This window comes from Cyprinus carpio, chromosome A14 (assembly GCF_018340385.1).
Source record: "Cyprinus carpio isolate SPL01 chromosome A14, ASM1834038v1, whole genome shotgun sequence".
Lineage (NCBI taxonomy): Eukaryota > Metazoa > Chordata > Actinopteri > Cypriniformes > Cyprinidae > Cyprinus > Cyprinus carpio.
Window position 1 is genome coordinate 11501825 of NC_056585.1, and position 18287 is coordinate 11520111.

Sequence of the window (18287 nt, forward strand, 5' to 3'; positions counted from 1 at the left end):
ACACCAAACAAACAACAACACATCTTTAGATGTGCTTTTTCCCCTAAACACCTATTGTCCCCGTAGTCGGAGTTTTGCCACTGCATTACGCAAAACATATTTAAACGTGGTTGGAAGTATGATTTCGAGCAATCAGGTGATGTGTTTTAGTTAAAATGGCTCCCAGTAAATGTCATCGATGGCTAAAACAGACGCCCCGGTCCGGGAAGCAGAGCTGCTCATGCCACACCGGCCACAGCTCAACTGTATTACCCATCTACCCATCAAAGAGCGGGCGGCACGCGGCAAAGAGCGTGAAAACTACAGAAGCTCTCTTCAGGAAGGAGCACAACATTTTTATAATCAGCGAGGCTGGGGGACACTAATTTTTTTCGGCTATAAAAAATTATTAATAATAGTTTATAATATTATTGCACTTTATTTAGTTTTTTTTAACAAAGCAATAAACTAATTAATAATGTGTGATAATATTATTAAAAATAAAAGGTAGCCTAGTATTAAATACAAATACAATTATTTTATAGTATACAAAAATAAAATGCTAATATTTACTACTACTTTCTTTATTTTCCTCTTTAAGAAGAATCGCTTTATGTATTCCTCGATTGTAAGTTGCTTTGGATAAAAATGTCAAAAAAAATTTAAAAAATAAAAGCATTTTCATCATTTTCAAACTTAAAATCAGCAGGCTTTTATTTTGGCGGGTTGCTGTCAAGTAACTATACGTGCTTCTGGATTTAGTGCTGCTGCTGATTAAAAAGCGTCAGTGAATGAATGCTACAGTTTTGCATTGTGCTTTGAAAAGCGGCATGGGATTGCCTAGATTTATGCTTCCAGTTTGAAAAAGAAATCTTATATAGAACAGTTTTGTCGATCTAAAATGGTAATTGTGTATTAACAGCTATTAACCTTGTCAGTACGCAAATGTGCTGTCAGAACTTATTTATATAGCGCATTTTTTATTTTGGTCGTGCATGCATTTATGCATTTAGCAGACGCTTTTATCCAAAGCGACTTACAGTGCATTCAGGCTAACATTTTTACCTAACATGTGTTCCTTGGGAATCGAACCCACAACCTTTTTGCGCTGCTAAACGCAATGCTCTACCACTGAGCCACAGGGAACACTTTTTAGTGCGCAGGTGTTGTCGTGCCAGTATAAGGGTTGGGTAATCGTTTGAATTTTATCAATCTGACCCGATTCTGGCTTATCGATTCCAGCAGTTTCAATTCCAATGTGATTAAATAATGACATTAAACATTTTTCCTGTGTCTCTTTTTTGCAAACCATTTACTGGAGTTGAATACCATGAACAAAAAACAATATGCTACATAAAAGCTGTTTGTGTGCAAAATAGAACTGCATGATTCTGAATAAATGGAGTTTTTTTTGGAGCGCTTGAATTATTACGCACGGTCCTGGCAGAATCGCTAGGATCCGGTCCTCACGGATAAAGAAAAAAAAGCACCTAGGAATCTTATAAGCGAATCGGAATTTTATTTGACACAGGTACCGATTGTCTGGGAATCGAGAAGCGATTTTCCCCGCTGTCCCCAACCCTAGCCCTATACACCTTCAATTTATCGTAGATTTTTCTTTTCACTCTTTTAGACCGTCCCATCACCTGCTCTTCAGAACGTTGGACTCCATTAAGGAAATTACAAACATAAAATAAAAGGAACCAAATTATAGTTCCTTACAGGGTGGCCATTCGAATCAAATGCAGAAAAAGAGAAGAAGCCAAATCAGCGGTTTGATTCCTCATAATGAGCGATATGATTGGCCGATGTGTGTTGAACAGTCCCTCCGAACTTGCCATTCTAGTCAGCTTGTGGGATACTGCCTAATGGTGGTCGCCTGGTCTGATCTCCACAAACTATCTGATACCTGAAGAAGACAAAACCACAGCAGCAGAGGTGATGAAATCAATTATTTGGAACCTTACACAGGATAATTAAAATTTTCTGATGTGGGGGTTTAAACATGCAACAAAAACACCAAAAAAAGCATTAGTTGCAATGGTTCTGCTGAAGCATGATTGCTATGTAATTTTAAATCATATTATTAACTTATTATGAGTACAAATAATAAATGAATAAATTGTCTCGGTTTATCAAGCCAGTAGGAGCCAGCACAGTCATTTTTTTCTTAGGTGTTTTTTTCTCTTAAGTGTGAGCAATAGTGCTGTTTTGGACTGAAAATTGTAAAACTGCTATTTTGTTTCTTTGACTTTTAACATGATGGCTCCATTAAAACAGTACCATAAACCATACAACAACAATCGATGTAAGCTGATTATATTAGATGCATGTTTGGCTTTTGTGAAAATGACATGAATGTTGTTCAAATTTGGTTGTTATTTTTAACTAAAACTATTAAAAACCGTTTTCGGTAACTGAACTATCAAAGTATGAAATATATACATACTAGATGAAAACTCACAAAACCTTGAAAAGGATTCCTTGGCAACGAACTGGACAATATATCCATGTTGGTAACACTTTTACACATAAGTTTCTATTAGTTAGACGATCCAGATTACCATACCAATAAGAAATAGATGTTTGGTTACAAGCATTTTCATCTTCATCTTTTTAACATTCGTTAATGACAAATACAAACGAGTCATTGCTTAGTTAATGTCCAACTAGATAACATTAAATATTTTTTAAAAAATATGTGACACTTAGAGTAAAATACTGGCAGCTTTCCAAACAACTGATAAAATATCACAATAATCCACACCACTTTAGTCCATCAATTATCAAAGCGAAAAGCTGCATAAAATAGGAGTCCTCTATCCATAATATAGCTTTCTCCAGTGAAAAAGTTATCTAAAGTTATCTCGTTCGTGATCCAGTGAGAGAAATTATGAAACAGAGTCAAGCTCCACATGAGTGGATTTCCCATCCTATACTGATGGCTTTTACAGACTAACATCAATTTCCATAAAGCTTTTTTTCAGAGTCTCATAATCTTTAAGCGCTTCTTACAAAACTAGAATCAAAACCACAACACTCATGGTTGTTTTGGTACTGGTCCTCTGGCGCCCGTTTCAGCTAAACCTGTGTGTTTAATTGTGTCGACACCCTAGCAGAGCAATCTAATTCTTCGACTTCGGGTGTGAAAATGAGATGGTCAAGTTATATATTCCTGAATTTCCTCAACAAACTAACCCGTCCATTATCACATAGGGCGGTCCATCTGTTCAAAAACAAAGACTGTTTTAACCCCTTGTTGCATATGTATTAGGGATACACAACGCCCACACCCTCTTTCAGTGGCTGATGAGGAGATGTTAGAAGTGTTTTTAATTAAAGTGTCAATGACGACCTGACAGAGAGGAAGCCCAAGAGGCTTATCCAGTTGTCATGGAACCACAAGGTCCTTTCAGGTATAAGCTGAGTAAGAGCTGACAGACTACGAGAGCTTCGGCTGTTAATTAAAGGTGACAGTACAGATATCACGCTAAATAATATAATAATAATCATCACCCAGAGACCTGGTTCAGAAACTGCTTATGCTCCACAACAGCAGGTTAAGACTAGTTAGGATCATCTCTTCAGAAACAGTCTGCATCCTACATTTAATATTTAACCCTGCCCTTTAGGCATCGACCGCTTTTAATCCACAGAAACTTACAATTGAGGGAATACAACAAGCGTCATCACAAGGAATGTGACTCGTAATTACCAAGCATCCTCATTAACATATGTCAAATTAATGACTATTTAATGTGGTACTTAATGTGCTAATTAATATTTTTCTAAACAATTTAAATAACCAGTGGCTTTTTATAGATGGCAAAAGGTTTATAATTCCGAAAAATGTATTCTAAATCTATAAATTAAATCCTAGCCCAAGTATAGTAAAATATCTATATATTAAATATTCTATATAATTTAAATAAATATAAACTTAAATCTAAATGGCTTTTATATATAGTATATTATCTATATATATATATATATATATATTATAATATATATATATATATATATATATATATATATAATATAAAATTTGGTAAATTCTTCAGTTTCATGTGATCTGTCAAAAAATTATTACATTTTAAAATATATTTAAAAGAAAACCATTATTTTAAAATTGTCGTTTATTGATTACTATTGTATATTGGATCAAATACATTGCAACCTTAGTAAACATTAACGGCTTATTTTTGAAAACCATAAAAAGAAATCATCGTTTTGTACTGTATAGAGACAGACAGACAAGATCAGAATTATCTTGAACACAAGGCAAGTAATGGCACTAAATGAACTTCTGAATCTGTCCAACTCTGTTACTCTGTTTCTCTGAAGGCAGATCCTTATATTCCCCATATCATAAAGAGTAAATTTAGACATGAGCTAAATTAGTATATTTTCAAGCTCAGAACGCTATACACAGTAGGCATTTGTAGCCAACTTGTGACTTCTTAATTGAATAATTATGTTTATCTCCTCCTAGCACATCTGACTACAAACACTCGGGAGGTTACTTTCCTTTTCGAAGATTAATGTTGAAAGCTTTGTCCAGACTGGCTGGCATTGAACAACAAAACAGATTTCTGCTTTTTTCCTCCAAGCCCTATCATTTCCTATGGAAGTTTCAAATACTTTTCTTTCATTGTAAACTTGCAGGCTTCTCCTACAGCTTTTTAGCTGCTAAAGCAGTAGCCTTTGCAATAACTACTAAAAAGCACTACAACTAAACCCTAACACACTGAAAAGGTCTATCTTTATAATGCATGTCAGAAAATACACACACTTCAACCACAATGCTTTTATTTCAGAACGACAGAAATCCTGTTGTTCGCTGCCTGTCGCCCCCCGATACACTCTCCATCCTTTCCCGTCCTAGTCAGATCAATACGGCTGAAAAGTTTCTCCTGAAGCCTTTACTGTCCACTGTCCTCACGCCTCACGGATACTTCATCCAGAGCTGAACTCGTAGCGGACATGCAAATAGCGGAACAAAGCTTAAATGACGAATGTCCCCTCCGATACGAGCTGATAACGCAAGATGGAAAGATGTGAGTGATGATTGTTGTTGACTTATTTTTAGAGTGATTTGTCTGAAAGGAAAAAGAGATTTTTTTTTCAAAAGGAATTTTTTTTTATTAGTTAATTTGTTTTTTTTGAAGGTGGAATTGCTGAAGTCCAGACAGATTTAGTGAGTCATAGATAACACAATATTATTAATCAATAACCTATTAAATCACGGTCAATAAAGCTGACCGCAGAGCAGTATTACAGGCATGTTCACATACTACTGAACGGCTTACAATTTACTTTTTTTTTTAAATAAAAGTAGCATGTAGTAAGAAGTGTGCGAGGTTCTTTCAACTCTAGAACCCTATGATTTCACGATGCAGAAAATGTGGACAGAATCGCAAAATGCAGTCATAAAAATGGAATTTATTGTTCAATTTTTCACCCATGTTTTAATTTAATCTGTAAACCGCAGTTGTGCACTGTCTTTGCCAGAAAATTAAAGAAATTAAGATTTCTGTTTAAAAGGTTTATTTTTAAAGTTGTAATTAACTTAAACCATTTTTGTTACCTGAAATAAAATAAATATTATAAATTTTTTTTTTTTTTTTTTTTTTTTTTGAGATGGAAGTTTAGTTTATTTTTTTTAGTTTTACTTCATGTGCTACAACAACTAAAAATAAAAATGAATAAACACTACATAGACACACACACACACATATATATAATTTTTTTTGTCTTTTCAAAATGATAAAAAATATGCAATAAAATTACCAAAACTTTAACTAAAATTAAAATGAAAACAGAAAATACAGAAATAAAAACTGACCCAAATATTAATAAAAAATATAATAGTATTTCAATGATACTAAAATGCATTCATCTAATTACCAATATTTTTGAACAAATAAATTAGAAAAAAAAAGTATTAAATCATAAAATACAGAAAAAAAAATAAAAAATAAAAAATAAATAAATAAAAACACTTTTTGTTAGGCACTATTGTTAAAATTTTAATAAATTAAAGTTTTTGTGAATTCAAATGAATAGACATCCTTTTTGATTATTACAATTTATTTAAACCGTTACAATGGAAAACATGGAATTTTTGGGAAAAAAAATTATTTCAATAGGTCCTAAAAATCCTTAAGCCTACATATTAGCAATAACAGAACGCACCGCTAAATGAATGCAGAATGATGGTAAATATGGCACTGATGGGCCGCTGTGTGCTTTCGTACCTGAGCTGTTTGAGGAACTGTATGTCAGAGCTGCTGCTGATGAGTTTGATGAACTCCTCGTAGGACGGCGCGTACGTGTACGCTTTCTTATGATGCTCGTTCACCTGCTCTCGGTGCTCTAACTGAGCTAGCAGCATGCAGTTAATGTAGTCCGGATCACTCAACACATCCACCAACGGCTTTAGCACTACAAAGAGAGAGAGATAGAGAGAACAAGTTAATAGCTTTGTGCCAAACCCAGTGAGCTGACAACCTTAACACGCACAATTATACTGCCTTCCATGCTTCATAAACGACAAGCTACTCATAACTGAACTACAGTCAAGCAACCCTTTTAGAAATGCAATTACTGTAGCTACACGTGAAGTTACTCAGAAAAAGTAGCTGCATAAGATTTCTTAATATATATCTATCCAAATATATTAATTATGTTTACTATCAAAGCATTTTACAAAAGCAAAATAAATAATTTGGGGTGATAGCATTATATGAATATGTGTATTCAGACACCAACTAAAAAAATAAATAATTTAAATAAAGTTCATTAAAATGTACATAACCGAGAAAAAACACAATGCAACTAAATATATCACTTAAAAAAAAAAAAAAAGAAATGATAATATTAAATTAAATCAAATATTTAAAAATATTTCAATTTAAATTTCAAACAAAGAAGAAAAAGATTCAAAATGAAGGAAATCACTTAAAAAAATGAAAATGCAGTCATCTGCACATATGCTCAAATGAACTGATGAATAATTCAAATCAGATCATTTGCACTGTGCTATGAACAAATGATTACTTAAAAATCACCCTCCCCAAATCTATATACGAGAGCATGCATTTGAATAGATCTCAATAAGGGTGACAGTATTACATGAACATACATATTTAGACTAAATTCAACTAAAAAAAAAAAAAAAAAAAAAAAAAAATATTTAATTGCAATTTATATAACCAAGAAAAACACAGAGCGCATCTAAATATTTCACTTAAAAAAAAAAGAAAGAAAGAAATGAAAATATTAAATTAAATTAAATATTTTAAAATATTTAAATGCAAATCACAAATAATAAAAAAAAGATTCACAAGGAAATTAAGGAAACAAATAAAAAAAATAACAATAATAATAAATCACTCTAATTCATGAAAATGCAGCCATCTGCAAAGACATTCATTCATATAATTTGAATCAATTCATTTGCCCTTAACTGTACGAACAAATCAATTCTGAGTCAAATTCTACCATGTATTTCACTGGAGGTGTGCTATTGACGTCAGTTATGGAGATTCTGCCAATGCCAAACTTCAAATCAGCCTTTTATCGAAGTTTCCTTTCAGTTAAAATGCTGCCTTAGAGAGTAACTGCTTATGTACACTGAAAAAAAACAGCTCATTACACTGTAAATAATGTTTAGTCAATCTCTCGTCCGTCACTCATTATGATGAGATCCCTACACCTCCTCAGGAGCTTGTTGACGTAGCAGACGGAGCACGAGGCAGTGCCTCATTACTGCCAGACAGAGCTGGCGGATGACGTCTCGCCCTTTAAAAAAAAAAAAAAACCTGCCAGTCTGAGACAACAGATGCAAACACTTCCTCCAGTATAACCTCAGAACAGAGGAAAACGGGTTAGAAGTTAATCTAGCAGCTGCATCCTGAAGCTATGGGGCATCTTTAATCTTTTAAAGTGCAGTTATTTAGTAAATTCTCTAGTATATTCTTGCATCTTGGATAGCCTGAGGGTGAGTACATTTTCAGCAAATTTAAATTTTTGGGCGAACTATTCCTTTAGGCACCAAATTTTTAGAATAGGAAATTACTTAATCATTATGTGTAAGTGATGGCAGATTTCTGAGCACCCAGAATTCTTTAATATTGAGCAGTAATCCATCATTTCTCAGTATCACACTGACTGAACACTCCCTCCAACAGCCTGTCCGTCAATCGCCTACAATAGGTGTAATTAATAATTTCATGGCAAATCAAAGACAATTACAATCACACATCTGGTGCTCATCGAAAATATCCTGGAATAATTTCATGATTTGTAAACAAAAAACAAACAAAACCGCATTAGATGTTTCATGAGTTCTTACACAGGAGCAGCATTGTAAGAACACAGATGAGCATTGAACAGTCAATCAGCTCCAATCAGAGAGATGCCAGCTGAGACACTGAAGCTCGAGCCAAAAACAAGATTCTCTCAAAATCTAATTCTCAAGTATGAAACTGTCAGTGAATGGAGGCTTTGTTCTGTGGGAGGGGGATTTATCAGTGTGTAGAACATGAGCACCAAATCTCTGAATCTCATTCTGATTCATGAAAGCAAATTATTTCTACTTATCGAAGTCTTGGACTGCTTTCAGCCATATTAAAGGGATACTCCACCCCAAAATGAAAATTTTGTCATTAATCACTTACCCCCATGTTGTCCCAAACCCGTAAAAGCTTTGTTCGTCTTCGGAACACAATTTAAGATATTTTGGATGAAAACAGGGAGGCATCTGCCATCAGGATTCACTAACACTAACGCTCTTCTGTGTCAGCCGTGCCACAAGGATATGTTTTCTACTTATATTTATGCTTTGATTTGAAAGCAAACAGCACATCCTGTGTCGCGGCTGACACAGAAGATTCGCCAAAATGGCACTACGCTGATGTGGAGTGACACAGAGGAAACAAATTGTTGAATAAAGTCGTTAATTTTTTTTTTATTCACGTACAAAAAGTATTCTTGTCACTTCATAACGTTACTGTTGAATCACTGATGGCAGATGGAGTATTCTGACGATGCTTTTCATACTTTTCTGGACCTTGACACTGTTACTTATTTGTCAGTCTATAGAACAGTCACAGGCCTCCCGGTTTTCATCCAAAATATCTTAAATTGTGTTCCGAAGATGAACAAAGCTTTTACGGGTTTGGAACAACATGGGGGTAAGTGATTAATGACAAAATTTTAATTTTGGGATGGAGTATCCCTTTAAAGAAAGATCTTCTTTTTTAAACCATGTCAGTGGAAAGTTATGGCAAATATAACATCACAATATTGTTTGTTTCTTACTACACTGTTGGAGTTTCTTTTGGGTTTTAGTATCTTTTTTTAGTATTCTAACAACTATAACGACAAAAATTGTAAGGACAGAAAAATATCACACAGTGTACACCAGGTTCAGTGAGAGTCACCTTTAGTAGCGACGACCTCCACCAGTAAGAGGCGCAGACTGCGTGAACGAGCGTCCCGTGCGGGTAGCAGACGCAGCATGAGCAGACGGGCGCAGCAGCGCAGGAAACGCAGCTCCTCATCAGGACTGCGCAGACACGGATGCAACGGAAACAGCCGTGGTACTTCCTCCAGCCTGGAGAGACAGAGACACTATTGGATTCTACTGGATTCAAATCATCATGCCAATGAAACAATCTGAAAATTTTAATTGTAAGAGACAGAAATTAATATCTTGTTTTATTTTATTTTAATCAAATTATATTATAGTAACCCTTTTTTTTTCCTTTTCCTTATTTGGCAAAAAGTGTTTTGAAAATTTAAAAATTGCAAGAGATATTAATAAAATAATAACAAATAAATATATATATTTTTTAATTCTAATTATATTTTGCTCCTTTCTTCCTTGACAATATGCAAAGCAATCATACCATAAAGCCATTTGAAAAAATTAAACAGATATTATTAGAAGAGCTATATATATATATATATATATATATAAAAATGTTTTTAATTTTAATATAATATAATTATACTTTTTTCCTTTCTTCCTTGGCAATACACAAAGCAATCATGCCAATAAAGCACTCTGAAATTTGAAACTATTCAAATTATTCATACTAGATTTTATTTATTTATTTTACTTTTTCTTATTTAAGCAATAACACAAACAAATTAAGACCATAAAATATGGAGGAAATATTTCATAAATGGACAGAGACAGATAAACAGAACAGGTGGAGGAAGACAGATGAGAGGCCGAAAAAAAGAGGCAACAGAAGATGCCTGTCCACTCAGCTAATGAGCTGTGCAGATCGATCCCTGACACACACACACACACAATAATGAAGACACGATGGGCAGAGCCGCTCATTACTGCATCCGCATCCAAAACGTCACACACAGAGAGAGAAAAATCAAACTGAGAAATATGAATCTCCAGTGTGTGTGTGTGTGTGTGTGCATGTGTGTGTGTGCGTGTGTTTATACAGTATAGCAATCATTTGGCTTTCTTTCCACTGACAAATAAGTAATCAATGAATCCAATCAAGAGAAAGCAAGCAGATTGAATTTCAACAAGCACAAAGGTTTTGCATTCTTCTGCTTTTCCCATGAAGAAAGGTACATCTGCTGTATGCTGTTATCAGAGAAAACAATCCAGATAACAGCATTTCAGTGTTTTAAAGAGACCACATTAAACACTTTGTGTTTTTGGTGGAAGAAGTAAAACACTTACAACATATACATCAGCATTCAGAAGTTTGTGGTTGGTAATGTTTTGATAGAAGTCTCTTATTCTCACCAATGCTGCATTTATTTGCTCAAAAATACAGTAAAAAAAATTTATAATATGACAATTATTACAATTTAAAATAACTATTTCTTATTTTAATAGATTTTAAAATTTTATTTATTCCTTTGAAGAAAGGCCGAATTTTCAGCATCATTACTCCAGTCTTCAGTGTCACATGACCCTTCAGAAATCATTCTAATATGCTGATGTGCTGCTCAAGAAATATTTCTGATCATTATCAATGTTGAAAACAGTTGTGCTGCTTATTATTTTGTAAAAACCATTTTCAGCTTTCTTGTAACAGTATAAATGTCTTTATTGTCATTTTTGATTAATTTAATGCACCGTTGAAAAAGAAAAGTACTAATATATTTCACCAAAAAAAAAAAAAAAAAAAAAAAAACTCACTGACCCGAAACTTTTAAATGTTAATGTACGCACAGAATACACTAAAGAATGTGGTTCATTTTTACATTTGTACTAGATTTAGACATTATCCATGAAAAGGCGTTAATTAACTAATCACTCGACAGCTCAAAAATAAAGTACCGGTCAGTATAACAAATAATACTTCGTCATGGACAATATTCAAACATGCTGAAAACAACCCAGTCTGTATTTCACCTTGCTTCCAAGTCCGCTGGCAGCCTTGACAATGGATAATGTACATTTTGCACACATTCAAAATAAAAATAAAAATGTTATCCCCTGTAACAGTGAACCACTAGTTGCGCTGTGTGTCTCACCTTGAGTTAGCAGCCTTAAGGTCACAGAAGTGTGTGTGGAGGGTCTTGACCATGTCGTTACAGACCAGGTTGACCACATCCACATCAGACAGACGCATTCGCAGCTGTTTGGTCATTTCCCAAAAGTCCTCATGCAACATCTGATAGAGATGGCCCTCATCTCGACTCAAGGGGACATACCACGACAGAATATAGTCCCGATAGCTGTAGTCAAAAACTGCAGGGAGAGAAACAGAGAGAATGTCACTGATTAATATATTAAACAATCGGTTTCACCAATATTTCAGAATTACAAACATTTAGTATAGAACCAGTGCATATTGTGCAGAATGCCTTATCCCACAAAGCAATGCAACCACCATTTTTGACATTTATTTCCAAGATCCTAACTGGATGACACTCTCTCAGTTAAACATACAATGCGGTGAAGTGATAAAATAGCTTTTTAAAATACTACATTTCACATACTATAAAAAAAAAATTAAAAAAAATAAAAACAGGCCTCTTAAAGGGATATTCCACCCAAATATGAAAATTTTGTCATTAATCACTTACCCCCATGTCATTCCAAACCCGTAAAAGCTTTGTTCTCCTTTGGAACACAATTTAAGATATTTTGGATGAAAACCGGGAGGCTTGTGACTGTCCCATAGACTGCTAAGTAAAATACACTGTCAAGGTCCAGAAAAGTATGAAAAGCATCATCAGAATACTCCATCTGCTATCAGCGTAGCGCCATTTTGGCGACTCGGAGCAGTACGCAGGCAGTGTATGCTCTTCTGTGTGACACAGAGCAGACAAATTGTTGAATAAAGTCTTTATTTTTGTTTTATTCGCATACAAAAAGTATTGTCGTCGCTTCATAACGTTACGGTTGAACCACTGATGGCAGATGGAGTATTCTGACGATGCTTTTCATACTTTTCTGGACCTTGACAGTGTATTTTACTTTGCAGTCTATGGGACAGTCACAAGCCTCCCGGTTTTCATCCAAAATATCTTAAATTGTGTTCCGAAGATGAACAAAGCTTTTACGGGTTTGAAGTGAATAATGACAAAAATTTCATTTTGGGGAGAAGTATCTCTTAAAGTCGATGAGGCTAGCAGATGTCTTCACTTCACAGCTTTTTATCTGCATGATAAAGCAAACAACATCCCCATCAACATCCTGCTGTCAACAGAGAACCAAAGAAAATACAGTCACGAGCAAATCAAGCTAATCAGCAACACTGTATTTATTGGGTGTAAATGAAGAATCTGCTGTTTGTATTGTCACTAGATAAATCAACAAATTTATACGGATGGATAGAAATAAAATTGTCATCATTTTGCATATTATCATCAAGAAAAGAAACACAAACCACACCTCAAACATACACACACAACAGCAGTGGCAGATGGCATGAATGTGAAGGCACTAGCGATGACTGCAACAGTCCTCTAATGATGCTAAGATCCTACACCCACCACAACCACTCACACAGTCAAAACAAGCAGATCTGGAGCTGAATACGCTTCAGTGACACCCTTTGTACAGCAGTTATTGAAAACTTGGTTTGCAGGCATTTTTCCACCCGACTGAAACAGCACTATTTATAGCCACAGTGACCTCATAAAATATGCTGACTTTCCCCAGCTGAGCGTCAGGAAGTGCTGCTGACACTATTCTAGTGCAGTTTCCTTCCTTCTGCTTATTTAGTGGCACGACAGAAAATATAACTTTACTAGAAAAAAATTATCCTTTCGTGTTTTGTGTCATACAGGTTTGGACCAACAGGGTGAGTAAATGCTGACAGAATTTTCATTTTTATGGACACCGCTTTAAAGCAAGAGCAATGGTTAAAGTGATTTTTGCTTCAGCAAACATCACCAATGAGAATGAAATGGCATCTAATTTAATCGATTCCTCAATGTGACACCCTGCTGTGCTCAGAATACAGGAGGGATTGAGTCACAAAGAACGATCAGAAACGGCTTCAGTGAACATCATTCATTCGGTTTAACCAGACCTGTGATGCACGAGTCTTCACAGCCACAACCTGCAACAGACTAGATGCTGTCTTCTCACCATTATACACTCATCTTGTAAGGAGAGAGCAAGTGAGAAAGATCATCTAGGCCTTTCAACACAAAAACAACACCCACAAACACCCAGAATCCCTTTAGGCAGGAGTGAATCATGAAAGAAATGCCATAATGCTGGCAGAAACGCAAAGAAACGTCTTATGCTCACCAAGACTGCATTTATTTGATCAAAAATACAGTAAAAATTGTGAAATAACTAACTGTTTTAATATATATATAGTTAATGACAATTTATTATTATGTCTTCAGTGTCACATGATCCCCCAGAAATCATTCTGATATGCTGATTTGCTGCTCAAGAAACATTTCTTATTATTATCAATGTTGAATATATTATCAATGTTGTGCTGCTTCATTTTTTGGTGGTAAATGTGATACATTTTTTCTGGATTCTTTGATGAATAAGAAAGTTCAAAAGAATAGCATTTATTGAAATAGAAATCTTCCGTAACATTATAAATGTCTTTGCTGTATAAAAATATTAATTAAACCTTACTGACTTACCAAAACTACTGATTTTCAGTGAATAATGATTTAAAAACTGTCTGTTTTTCACAGAACTTTATTAAAAGACTTCGTTTTTTTAGGCTATTGCTGCACGTTACTTTGTGAAACTAAAATAAAACAAAACTAAATTGAAATTTTAAAACAAACCCCAAATCAAACACAAATAAAAGAAATCTTTTAATATCAACAAACTAAGGCTTTTTCTGTGCTCTTTCCATTTAAAATTAGAGGCAACCACTAGATTTTAATCATGATAGAAACAAAGATCAAGCATACATGCAGCATGAGTAGTTTTTTTTGTGTTATTTAGATTTTATATTTTAGGAATTTGATGGATAAACAGAATGGTCTGACTTTAGTTTTGTGAAACTATACTACATAAAACATATCTGAATGAAACAGCAGACAAGCTGAATGAGATGCAGATTCACTCTCTGACAGCAGGTGGCGCTTATGAACAGCAGTGATACAGTGTTTCCTGGGTTACCGCTGTAAACAAAGCAGAGCTGCGCTTATGAACGATACTTTAATATGCATTGTTCAGAGGCAAGTTGAAAAGAAAATACCATGTAAAACTTTTCTAAAGATTGTCAGTTCCCCTCAGAGATACATTCATATTAACTCCTACTCCAATTGTGTCACGATTTGTTTGGCATCTCAAACGATGTGAATAGTCACATATTTTATTCGATTTTCAACCGGCTCGCAGTTAATAGTTACATCCCTATTTTATTAATTGTTACGGTGTCGTTTATTTAAAAGAAAGATAGCACAAGAACACTTAAATGAACAGTTCACCCAAAAATGTAAAAATCTGCTAGACACACACGTTTGTTTTTCTTTTATGGTGGGAACATTCCATTGACTTCTACTGTTCACGTACTGAGTTTCTTAAAAACACGCAGCTTTTTGCTTCACAAGATGTTATTTAAATAACTGGAGTGGTGTGGATTATTGTGATGTTTTTATTAGATGTTTGTGATATAAACATCACAGCACCCATTCACTGCAGAGGGGGAAACTTTGGTGTGCAAGTGATGCAATGCTACATTTCTTCAAATCTGTTCCCATGAAGAAACAAACTAATCTGCATCTTGGGTGGCCTGAGGGTGAGTACATTTATAGCAAATTTTCATTCTTGGGTGAATATTCTGGACTGACTTTATACTGTATATCTACTTAAAAATAACCAAAGCACCAGCTGATTATATGTCACTGAGCAAGAATGATGTTATGAAAGAGAAAACTATTTCCAGCATTTGAATACAGATAAAGAGTCTGTTTTTATATCTTAATAATATCTAATGCAATGACATTCAGACATCCTGGGTCCGTAATCTGCCTACTTTTGAGACTGCTGCTGTGGGAGACCCCAGATGCCTTCTGAAACTGTTCTGTGATCTGCTCCTGGACTCTAAAGCTCTGTGATTTACCAAAGAAATCCAGCCAGTCTGAGCGCTGGAACACAGACGTGGTCTTGTGACTGACAGAGATCAAAGGTGAAAATAGCTCTGACGCTGTGGTGTGCTGAGCTGATGGATTTCACATGTTCAGTATTCACCTCTAAACAATAACAGAGCATTTAAAGGAATAGTTCACCCAAAAATAAAAACAGCCGGCATTTACTCATTCTGATGTCAAATCTTTTTCCATGAAAAACAAAAGGAGATATTTTGTTTGGAGCTGGAATCCCAAAGCTTCTGATATTCTTCATATTCTGTGCAGTGATTAGTTTGCAGGAGTAACAGAAATGCCCTTTTCCAATAAGTTTAAATTGATTTTTTTTTCTTTTATGTGCATTTTTACCTTTATAATGCCATTTTTTTAACCTAATTAAATGCATGCATAATCTTTTGTGTCAAATTCTTAAATCTAATCACTACATTTAAATAATAAAACACTGTAGGGCTGTTACCAATCAAATGAAATCAGTATCAACAAAATTTGTGTTTGCAATGAAGCGGTGGCACTGCATCTGATGAGTCATTTAGGTGCATTCACACTGTTTAACACAGGACAAGAATGAAGTTAACCCTTATCATGCAGCGAAAGTGTGAACTCTATATGTGCTTGTGCAGTAGTCTAACCTACATCATGTAGTGTATGCATGCACTTGCTGGGTGTGTCTTTGTTTGGTTTGAGATATACTTGATAATCTCAAATTGCATATCAGGGCTCCAAACAAAAAAATCGAGTAAGGAGCCATTGGCTCCTATAAGAAAAAAACTTAGGAGCCAAATAATTTTTTTTAGGTGCCACAGAATAAACGTGTTTTATTTATTTTTTTACGATTATTATTATTTATTTATTTACATTTTAACATTTCAATCATACTGTCATGTGTTTTGTCTCATCTTTTCTTGACTTTATCAGCATTTTAATCCATCTTGTAGATGACCTGGGAACTAAGGTTCACTTAAAGTGGGAACTAAATGTCTTTTCCAGCTTGAAATCTACAGTCACAAAGAATTGTTCATTACACTGAGTCTGTACCAGTATCATGGAGCATAAGCATCACTCGGCCACTGAGTGTAGCTTGGGCTCCTCCTACATGAGACATTTCAGTTGTACTGTAGGCTCTCTTATAAAATAGCCTACCTTTTGATGTTAATTCATGTTCACTATGTACTATATTAGTGAAGAGAAAGATTAAATAGGTTCACTTGCCCTTGAACTGAGGCGCTAAAGCGACCGCGCCTGCTGCATTAAGGAAAGCCAAAACTTTATTGTTTGAATTTCATTATGAATTCGGAATAATTTTAAAGCTGGTACTTTTTATTAAAAAGTTACAAAGCACAGAGCTTTTTGCGATTACTGGACGGCAGTTGCACTTCAAATAATGAAGTTCACGCAATAAAAGAAGACAGACCAAGATCTTGTTTAGAAGAAGCCATATTAGTAATTATTATAAACGAGAATTGTTAACGATATTGCCAATATTCACACAGCTGACAGCTTTACCTGTTCTAGTTTGTTCAAGTTGGCCATAAAAGTAATTATTATAAACGAGAATTGTTAACGATATTGGTATTATTCATGTCTCTCTCGCTGCCCGCGGAGCTGCGTTTATCAGACTGTGTGCGTCAGCCCTGATGTGCGGCAGAGATGAGGACTGTCTGAAACTCTCTTTTTCCACTAAACCTTTAATGCGCATCTTCTCAGTTTAATACGTGAACATAACAAAAGATTTTATCGCAAAACAATTAGGAAAAAAGGCATTACATTCAAATTTTTAAGTTATAACATGTAAATATATACCCAGATAGCAATAACACTCGGGCTTATTCTGGCTGAAATGTGTCTCTGTCGGTTCAGTCTCGGCATCGGTGAGAAGATAATGGACCAGAGCCGCGCCGACTCTACAAAACACTTCTGGCTGACAGACGGCTTTTTCTCTATGGGCCGATCTCGGCTGAAAGCTGTTGTACACGCGGCAGGTCCACACTCGGTGTAGTTGTGTGTATTAACCTTCAGCCCGAGCTCGTTTTATCACAGACGGGGCGCTGCTAGAATGAAGCAAATCATCCGCCTGAGAAAACTTTTTTTAGCGGTTAAATCCCGAGGAGCTTTCGGCGGGTAGTCGCCAGTGGCGACCTCAGCAAAAACGTCACTCGCAAATTAATATTTATGGTCGCAAATGCGACTGTTTTAGTCGCAGTTTGGAGCCCTGCATATTGTTTAAACAACAATTACGATATTATCATAGATCGCACATGTCCTACAGTTTCAAACAGGGAAGAAAGCAGGCGAGGATCTCATCATCAGCCAAGACAAACACTTTTTTGCGACAGAGGTGACTGACGGATCCCATCATCCCTCTCTCTCTCTCTTTGGCAAGCTGACACACATCACACCCTCTCTGGCCTATTAAAATGATCGCCGTGAATGAAAGACTTTAACATGAAACATGTCCCTTCAGAGAGCGGCGCCACAGATGGCGGATCTGTAAGACGCTTCGGTCAGTAACAAATGATTTTCCTCACCATCAGAAGAACCCGACACAGGAATTTCACAGCAATCACTGATCAAACAAGGGCTAGTTATGAGTCACATGCCAGAGATGCTCATAGGGTGCCGATTTCACCGGATAACTATTTCCTGCTTACTTGCTGAAGTCAAAGGCTAACACAATGTATTCACAAATCAGAAAATAAGAGTTCAAAGGGTAAAAACTGAATCCGCTAGAAACTGTC

The 18287-nt window shown here is 35.3% G+C and overlaps 2 protein-coding genes across 2 annotated transcripts in view; both read right to left on the minus strand.

Moving 5' to 3' along the window:
- The window catches only part of LOC122133921 (SH2 domain-containing protein 4A-like), a 956524-nt gene that overhangs the window by 439320 nt on the left and 498917 nt on the right, over positions 1 to 18287 (minus strand). The window lies entirely within an intron of this gene.
- The window catches only part of LOC109066939 (sorting nexin-25), an 825452-nt gene that overhangs the window by 16372 nt on the left and 790793 nt on the right, over positions 1 to 18287 (minus strand). Inside the window, exons 3-6 of the mRNA XM_042770532.1 lie at positions 11503 to 11719; positions 9426 to 9598; positions 6237 to 6423; positions 1827 to 1888 (exon numbers count right to left, since the gene is read on the minus strand). Of these exons, the coding sequence (XP_042626466.1) occupies positions 1827 to 1888; positions 6237 to 6423; positions 9426 to 9598; positions 11503 to 11719 (639 nt within the window). The remainder of the gene's footprint in view (positions 1 to 1826; positions 1889 to 6236; positions 6424 to 9425; positions 9599 to 11502; positions 11720 to 18287) is intronic.